Source organism: Semicossyphus pulcher, unplaced genomic scaffold (genome assembly GCF_022749685.1).
Source record: "Semicossyphus pulcher isolate SPU_LCO1_2020_fin unplaced genomic scaffold, fSemPul1.0.p SCAF_25, whole genome shotgun sequence".
NCBI classification, from domain to species: Eukaryota; Metazoa; Chordata; class Actinopteri; order Labriformes; family Labridae; genus Semicossyphus; species Semicossyphus pulcher.
Genome location: NW_027211699.1, coordinates 8,714,364 through 8,723,598, shown reverse-complemented (window position 1 = coordinate 8,723,598; position 9,235 = coordinate 8,714,364). Strand labels below are relative to the sequence as shown.

At 46.0% G+C, this 9,235-nt stretch overlaps 1 protein-coding gene across 1 annotated transcript in view; it reads right to left on the bottom strand.

Moving 5' to 3' along the window:
* Window positions 1-639: 639 nt before the first annotated feature.
* Window positions 640-9,235, bottom strand: part of prr36b (proline rich 36b) — a 29,721-nt gene continuing 21,125 nt past the window's right edge. Inside the window, exons 4-5 of the mRNA XM_069676026.1 lie at window positions 4,926-5,152; window positions 640-4,689 (exon numbers count right to left, since the gene is read on the bottom strand). Of these exons, the coding sequence (XP_069532127.1) occupies window positions 1,736-4,689; window positions 4,926-5,152 (3,181 nt within the window). The 3' untranslated portion in view covers window positions 640-1,735. The remainder of the gene's footprint in view (window positions 4,690-4,925; window positions 5,153-9,235) is intronic.

Genomic DNA, 9,235 nt, shown 5'->3' with positions numbered 1-9,235 from the left:
ACTACAAAGTGGCCAATGTTTGGCGTATTCAGAACGAAAGAACATTATTGTAGTTCTAAGAACAGTTGAAGGACGTTGAAGAGTTGTCTGCTATCAAATATCGTTAGTTTCATAAGAGCCACGACACACAACAAACAAGCTCTGACCACTGTGTTCTCCGATTTGTTATTAAGTGCTTGTTGGTTACCAACCTACAGTCAGCATATGACACTTTAGCATTTCTTTTTGGAATGCAAATGGACAAAAAAAACGCCCCTGTTGGCAGTTCCTCTCGGGGAGTCTCCAGAGCGGACTAAATTTTCTCTCAAGAAACCTCCACAGCGTACCTTTAAGTGACCTGCTAAGCTTGTGGTCTGAATGTGATGTTTGTCAACAAGTGTTGAATCAGAAAATGTCTCAGGGTCTGAAGCATGCTGGAGAACACGGCACCATTGGGATACCTCTTTGATGCGAGCAAAATTCCATTTTAGACACAACAGCATTGTTGCATCACATCCTGTTTACCAGATATTCCCATGGTGGAGAGTAGGAGATACCATGGGACGTTAGTGCAAACATACAATACACAGCGACTTGGACACAATGACAGTAAGTTCAGGCATGCTGGATTCATAGGGAAAATAAGAAACAGGAACAAAATGCCTTGCAATGATGTTTTAATGGAATTTTGAAAGATAACCTAGTGTGAACCATTCATTGATGAACATGTCTAGTGTAGAATTGTTTCAAATTCAAGGTAGTACACAGTCTTTATGTTAGTTAAACATGCAATATACTGTTGAAATATTAAACCAAACGCCCACTATGAAAACGTTTCAGCGAGTGTAAAGCTCAGCTGTGAGAGTGATGTATGGAATCGCAGGATCTCATCACAAATAAAAGGCTAGTCGTTAGTCTGGAACACAAATGATCAGCTAACTGAGGCTGGAAGCTTAGCCACTTAAAACCAAATGCCTGAAACACATACTGTACGTGACTGCACGTTATATACCTTAACAACCTATGCAAAGAGCGCAGAACCTCGAAGCACACATTACAAACTTCACCAACTGCAATCTAATACTCCCATACCTACCTCAACAAATCTGTAAGGGCAAAGCAGCCGTGTTAATATCTAGCCTTTATTTTGATAGCTAAAAGTCTTGAAACAAGAACACAAACTTTTAAAAAAAAAGGAGCATTTGCCTATCGCTATGGTGCTGCTGAACATGAAGCGTGTGTACACAGGGTAGGGAGGACCAGGTATCAACAGAAAAAACAAACAACAAATAAGCAAATACAAAAAAAAAGATCATTGACATTTGTTCGGTAAAAACAGTAGGATAAATACACAATGAGTCCATTTCATTCCATCTGTGTTTTTTTTTTTTTTTTTTCGGTTTAAAAGCTCAGTCACATCGGACCAATCAGTCATTACCCCATCAGGGGCTACAGAATATGCAGTGTTACTTAAAAAGAACATTCTACTAGAAAATGGTAGTAACTATTGTACATAAAGGAGTTTAAGCCGTACACTCATAACCATGACCATAACAGTATGAAAGAGGGAGGCTTCAATTAAAAATTGCTACAGTCATTTTTCCCGTCTCCTTTGTTCATTTTTTAAAATCTTTTCCTACAATCTTGCTCTCCTCTTTTCTTCTAAGCCATCTAACCCAACTGGAGAGAAAACAAATAACAGGTAAAGGGGGAGGGTTGCGGGGAAAAGGTGCATTCCAGGGGTAATAGGAGGGACTTATACATTACCTGCCAGAAAACTATCAGTCTTATCACATATGGTAGAGTAGTATGGTGGCTGGCTGTCACCGGTGTCTTCAGTTTCCTGGGCCCCGAGGTGGTGACGGGGCTCCAACGGATCGACCTCCTCCATATCGTCTGCTGCCATCTTTCCCCCGAACATGTAGTGGTGCTCATCTCTGTCTCCCGGGTGGCCCAAAGGCATCAGGTCCACAGGTCTACCCAGCAGGTCCTCTGCCTGGGCAGCGGCAGCAGCTGATGGCAGGGTCAGCTCCTTGATGAGGGAGGGGTCCTTGGCCTCCTCTGGCAGCTGCTCCTCGTTCTCCAGGGAGAAGATCCCCGGGCTCTTTCCGCAGCTTTCAGCCATAGAGTGGGCGTTGGAGTTGGATGTGGTGCAGTCGAAGCCGTAAGACGCCACAGAGTTGGCAGACTGAGGGGTGGCCCCACCTCCGTCCTCTTCGCCCTCGGCAGCTGCTGTGTCTGCTGCCTCCTCATCCTCATCAAGAGCGGGAAGATTACGTGTGGGAGTCGGGCTTTCAAATCCAGCACTCTCATCCATCATCGGCGGTGCATCAGGGTCGTTTATTTGCATTTCGCCCTCTGTATCGCTGGCCTCATCTCCTGAGGTGGAGGGGGAAGATGGGGCGGATGCTGGAGCAGTTGGAGGTCCTGTTCCAAGGACCTCATCAGCAGGGAGCGTCTCAGCCTCCTCCTCTTCTCCATCACCCTTCTCCAAGTGAATACCCAGGTCCTGCTCCATGTCAGGCTGGACTGAAGCGGGCACTGGGGTCTGCTGTTTGTCAGAGCGAGACTCCACCCCAGAGCTGCTGTCGTAGTCACGGAGATCCTCCGGTGTGCTTGTCTCGCTGCTGCTGTGGGCGGCAGGAGCTGTGCCACTCAGAGTGCTGGGCTGGGAGACACCTACAGCTGGGGCAGCCAGAAGAACGTGATCCTCCTCAGGGTCTGAGCTCCTCATCTCCTCATGGGTCGACTGATGCAGCTCTTGCTCTGCTTGAGGAGCAAAGGAAGGTGCACTGCTGTCCAAACATGCCTGGGCAGGAGACAGGGTGGGGGTTTCAGATTCGGCTGCACCGTGGTCAGAAATCGGGCTGTGGGAGGCCACAGCGATCAGAGAGGCTGGTTGAGCCCAGGTGTCAGTGAAGGGGTTGGTCTGGCCCCAGGAGGAGGTGGGGGGGATGCAAGGTGGAGGACCGGAGCGATTGAGGTTGTCTAAACGCTCCTCCTCATTAAAGTCATCTTCATCTACATTTCCACAGCTCTCTGTCACTCCTTCACTGTGCATCTCTACGTCTTCGTCCTCCTCTTCATCATGTTCCTGCTGCTGGAACACTTTGTGGTGCTCCTCTACTCTCTCTGAACTTAAGTCCATGTCATCCACCCGCTCGTCCTCTTCATCCTCGTCTTCCTCTTCCTCATTGGCGAGAGTTTCCACATTGGGAGAACCCATGAGGTTACCGTCACCCTCAGAGCCACGGAGGCTTGAGTCGACCAGGGCGTCTGAGCTCTGGGTGCCTTCCAGTATCGCGGTGTGCTGGGTGCTGCTGAGGTCTGACATTTCCTGCTGCCGGCTGCTGGTGCAGCTGCTCACATCCTCAGAGTCCATCCCAGACAGCAGGTCATCACCATGCCAACCTGCAGAACCACCAAAGGCTGAGGACCGGACCTGGATCTCCTCAGAGGGCTGAGACGTGCTCATTTCTGTAATCATGGATGAAGGCTGATGCCCCAGTCTCCTCTGTTCCTCGTCTTCATCATCCTCCTCCTCATCATCGTCCTCATTTATCTCCTCATCAGCCTTCTCCACTGCCTCCTCCTTTTCATGAGGGGACATCAGGTCCCTGGAGGTGAAATCATCCATGAGCGAGGCGCCCAGCGAGTGTGGTTGTGCCATCATACCGAAGGCCGCTGCAGAAGGAGCTGTGTGGGTCGGCATCAACAGGTTCTCCTCCTCTTCTTCCTCCTCCTCCTCCTCCTCCTCCTCCTCTCTTGTCTCATGAGCCTTAAACTGTCCTTTGTTTTCCTTTTCGTCTTCTGTCTGGAAATCCATCACATTGACCAGGCTCTCGGGGGCAAAGTCGGACACAGCGAGGGACGGGTTCCTGTCCCAGGGATCAGACTGGACATGCATGTCCAGCAGAGAGGTGGCATTCTGTGGCTCTCTGACAGGAGACAATGGGCCTGGTGGGGAAAAAGGAGGAGACATGACAGTTGTTCCCAGGGAAGGAACTGAGCTATTGGACTCCTCAAATTTGAAGTCCAACTGAATGTTGGAGGCTGGTTCAGGGACTGGTTCAGCTTCCAGATCTGGCTCTGCTGGTGGCTGAGACAGTGCTTCTAGGGGGGATGTTTCTCTAAGTGGTTCGGGTGTTGCTTCTCGTATTGGTTCTGGTGTAAGTTCTCGCACTGATTCTAACATGGGTTGTGGAGTGGGGTCTGACGTTTTTTCTTGTACTGCTTCAGTCTGGAAGGACATCAGTTCTGGAGCTTGTTCAGCCGATGGCTTTACAGCGTCTTCTGCAGGTTTGGGTTCCTCTGGCTGGGCAATTGCTGCTGCCACAGTGGCGATGGCTCCAGTAGCAGCTACAGCAGCAGCTATTTCCTTACATGCATCTGCAGCTGCAGCCTTGGGGCCACGTTTCACAGGAGTAGGAGTGCTGCTGCCCACAGTTTTCTTGGGAGTGGACTTGGTTGCAGTTTTGGAGGCAGGGGTCTTGAGAGCATCCTTAGAAGGTGTGGGCTTGCCGTCTTGTGTTTTGGAGCGGTTTGGTGTCTTTGTATCTGCAGCCTTACTAGCAGTGGGCTTTTTGGCAGTAACGTCTGATTTTGAGGCTGATTTGGGGGTCTCAGGTTTTGCTGACTTTGTTGCAGTGGAAGGGCGAGTGAGGGGGGACTCAGGCTTTTTGGATGATAGAGGGGCTGATTTGGTGACATCTGTGGGGAAAACACAGCACAGGGAGAGGTTAGACAATTTAATAATGTTCAATTAATTAAACTTAAAACAATAAACTATTCAATATAAACTATTCAAAGTGAAACCATTGATCCATGACATTGTCATCGCCAACAGAAATGTAATGTAATTCCCTTCTAAATAAATTAGCAGTGTGGAAATATTTGGGATCTCTGAGAAAGCATGGGTCAGACGTAGCTTGTGTCATTTTTTGTACCTTTTTTCACAGGGGTTGTGGTTCTTGACGTTAGAGATGCTGGAGGTTTGCCACCAGAGGGGGTAGTGGAGGTTGGTTTGGAGGCAGCAGGCTTGGCCGGGGTGGAGGAGGTTTTGGGGGTGGCAGGTTTGGATGTAGCTGAGGAGGAGCTCTTGGTCGTGCCGGTCGTAGGTGGCCGGGTTAAGCCTGTGGCGGGACGAAGTGATGCTGAAGTGCCAGTTGAAGGCCTGAAGAAACAAGGAAAAGAAAAAGATTAGGAAATGCTGAGAGGAACTAAATCTAAGAGATCTGGGTCACGGAAACGATGCCAGCTAAATATGCATGTCCTTTTCAAAAGATGGATATCGCTACACTGTTCTACTCTAGTCTTACAATAATTTAGCATCCCCATGAGGAAGAAGTCTTCCTTTAAGGGCTCAATTAGATGGTGATTTCCTCACTTAAAATTCACTACTGCTGCAACGATGATGACAATGTAAAGGTAATCAGAACGCAGCTTTCTTTATTCATCTAACATTATTTTAAAGTGTAAATTATTGTAGCTATGACTCTGCTTCATGTGCTGCAGACGGTGCTGGGAGTATCTGTAGTCAGAGTTCTCTAAATCGTTTTCTTTACTATCTGTTGTATAAAAAAGGTTTTCATATGGGGCCTTTTTTGAAAACAAACTGCTGTATACTGATTATATTGGGCCAATATACGTCTGTCAGGCTCCACTGTATAAAAATTTAGCTCTGTCTGTAGCCCTTTAGTCAGGAGCTGAAACACTGGCAACGACAGGCCCAGCTCACCCTTCCACAGCCCCATGACAAACTCCCCTGAGGGTCTATGTATGAAGTGAAGCAGTGTGGGAGGTGAATCACAGCTGACCCCGGAGAGGCATCCCAGTCGCGGTCTAACCTGCCCTGAATGTCCTGTCTATTCCCACTCTTGGGGCAGTATGCATCAGCCTGCTCTGGTGGCCTGCCCGGCCCAGAGGCTGGCTTCCATGCCACGTCTGAGCGAAGTAACCTACATCTAGTAGTCCTGACAAGGCCGCGGTGTGCAATCTCCTGGGCCCGGGCCACACTAACAGCCTGATTCTAAATAAAGAATTGAGCTAGCACTGGCAGAACGAGAACGGGGAGGTAGAGGGAGAGTGAAGGTGGCTGGGGCCATGTTAATCTTTAATACTGAAAGGATGACTAAAATAACCTCTCCAATTCCCTCAGCTGGAACCAATGGCTGTGTCTAAAGCAAACTCATTGTGTAAGTGCAGTGAAGTAATGCGTGCTATCCTCAACCTGGCAAATGTAATGGAATACTGTTCGGTAACACAAAATGAGACTAAAGGCAGACATCGACGGGTGGCAGCACAATACGGGTGTGGCCACGTCAGGAGTTCAAACGAGCTTTACAGGTGATCCACATTAGATTTGGCCTTAGGGTAGTTAAAGGTGTGTTACTGATACTGAGATTGTTGGATCTTGTCAATGCATTTTTACTAATATGAAACCCCTGTGGTATTGTAAAACCACAAACACTCATCTGTGACTCATTGATTTACTGCGTTTGGAGCCAACTGTGTTCACGGAAAATCTGAAAAGTTCAGGAAATAGGCCAGTAATTGTTTTTGTTTCCTTGTGGCAAAACGTGTTGTAAGACAGTGGTTCTAAAACTTTTTGCACCACCTTTAAAATATGTTTTCAGCCAAGTACGGCCTGACCAGCACAAAACATCTCTGTAAAAACATGCCTGTACAAAGAGGGACAATACAGCCCTCTGCTTTTAGTGTCCAAAATACTAAAAGCTCGCTTCATGCAGCTGTTGGCTAATGTTAATAAAAAAAGGTTTTAAAATAAGTATCAAAATGTATTGATCCCGACACGGATAGTATTCCTTTTGTTTTCGCTTTCCATTTTCACTTCTTCTCCACACTGTCTGCCGTTGTGAAACGACCATGAACCAATTTTCTTGATTTTCTGTGGTCATTAAATATCAGACCTGTTTTCTCGCAAATGTAAACAACATATCTAACAAACAATCTTTAAGTGACTGAGTTTTTTGCAACAGTCGTCAGTTTATGGCAGTTAATAACTGCATTAAAAATATAAGTATTTATGTATATTAGTGTTTAAATGGACATCAAGTACCCCCTGAAGTACTCACAGGGTTATTAGAACCTACATTTAGAAATACCGTTGTAATGGACAGCATAACACAGATAGTGATTAAGAGCATTACTTGGCACAGTGCTGACATAAAGTCCAAAGTTGTAAAAGAATCCTTGGCTGTACTGAAGTGCTGGCTCAGGGAAAAAACCTTTTTAATTATGATTTCAGAATTTAATGAGGCAAGGAAAAAATCTATGCACATAAATCTCTAAAATAACTCCTCTTTAATCTCAGTGTCTTGACTTTTAATGGAAACCTTAAATGAAATGTTGAGATTTGAATCCTAAAATTTCTGGCAGGTGAACAAGATGTCAAAGTTGAAAAGAGATTAAGCTCCGTGTTTGAGTCTGTGGAGCATCAATTAGAGAGTAAAAGATAAGAGAAGAATTACAGGGTAAAGGAGAATGGGGAGAATTAAGAGTTACAGAATCTGGCATTAGAGATGAAGTGTGCTGAGGCGATCCTCTGACAGAGCATTCACAATAATCTGTCTGATAAAAGGAAGAGGGGTAATCCAAAAGGCAGGCCTGCTTTATAAGGAGAGAAAGAAAGAGGAGGGCGAGCGAGATGGAGACCATGCAAGAGAAGGGGGCGGATAATATTAATCTGATTACACATTATCTTACATCAGTGTCTTCTCCCTGCTTATCAAAGAGGACAGTCTGCACAGCTGAAACCTCTTACACTATTTAAGAGACCAGGCCACCGTAGAACGAGCTCCTGTGTTCCGTCTCTCTGTGTGACAATGCATAAACACAGTGATGCATTGTTGCTCGAGTTATTTAAAGCGTCTGTTTATTCTGTAATTAAGCTCGCTGTCAGCTGAATGACAGAGCAGGCAGGATGAGTAATCTTTAAATGACGCTAGTTTTGTATCTTGATTTAGCTTCATGGCCAGCTTGTAGCTTGACAGAGAAAGGTGTTTATGTTCATATTTCACCGCAGGCCTTTCTGAGAGAAACAGTGCTACAAATTGGGGTTGAAGTAAATGTCTAACAGACAGCCCTGAAATGCAGCGGAGCTGAACAATCAGATGACGATTAGTTGCTACAGGCGCACAGAGGCGCACAGCAAAATGCTTAAAGTTCGCCTCAGTCGCCCGAGGATCATTAATAACATTTAAGCTTTATTGCAACTACGCATCTCCTCAATCATTGGAGCCAAAAAGGATTGCTGTAAAGACATGGCTGCCTGCTGATGCTGCTTATACGACACATTCTGGCGATGATTTAAATAATGAGATGCTCCATGAATGGGGCAAATGAGTAAGCAGGAGCTGAGCGAGCATGCAGGCGGTCTCCCCCTGCAGCAAAGGCGACAAACTGTGGGGGAATGACCTCGCTCCTCTCGGGGACAAGCAGCAGATTAAAGATGATGCTGTGTTAATTAAACCCCATAAATAAAAAGGCAGGAGCTTCATAATGGTTTAAGTAGCCCCAGTCAAGTAAGGAAGGATGGTGTTGTGACTAAGGGGCACTGAGGGTATTTAACTGTGAAATGAACCAGATCAGAGCTGTCCTCGTCATGTGATCACGATGTTTTCCTCCCTCTCCTCATGTATCTTTAGGGACAATAGGAGCCAGCAGGAACTCACTGTGGTGGCAAGAAGCCATGGTGGTGTCTGCTTGCCTGCCAGCTGCAGTGCTCTGTAGGAAGTGCACGCCCTGGAGGTCTACTTTAGATTATTAAAGTTATTAATTTATAATATTCAAGTGTTCTGTTTTGAATAAAACAGAAAGGACAAAAGAAGGTCACACAATCAGCAGAGCCATCTTTATCAACTGTAAAATGAGAATGCAAAAAGGGCAAAGTAATGTTTTCAATTCAAGGTTTAAAAAGCCGATATCTCATATGTGCAAGGAAATGTACATTAATCTCATGAGCAGACATGTGCATAGAATGGAGTAAACAATAAAAATATGAATAATAAAAGGGGCAATATCTCAACATAAGAAGATTATGTTTTTATATATATTCAGTTTATGTTGGAACAGATGGTATTTGCTTCTGGGACAGAGAAAAAAACAGTGCTGTCCACAAAGCGTTTTCTCCTGATTTCTATAACATCCGTCATCCCTGCAGCATGAGTGAACACACCCACCAACACACCCTTTGTCTCACACTCCAACATATACGTCTCTGTCTGCCAATCTATCC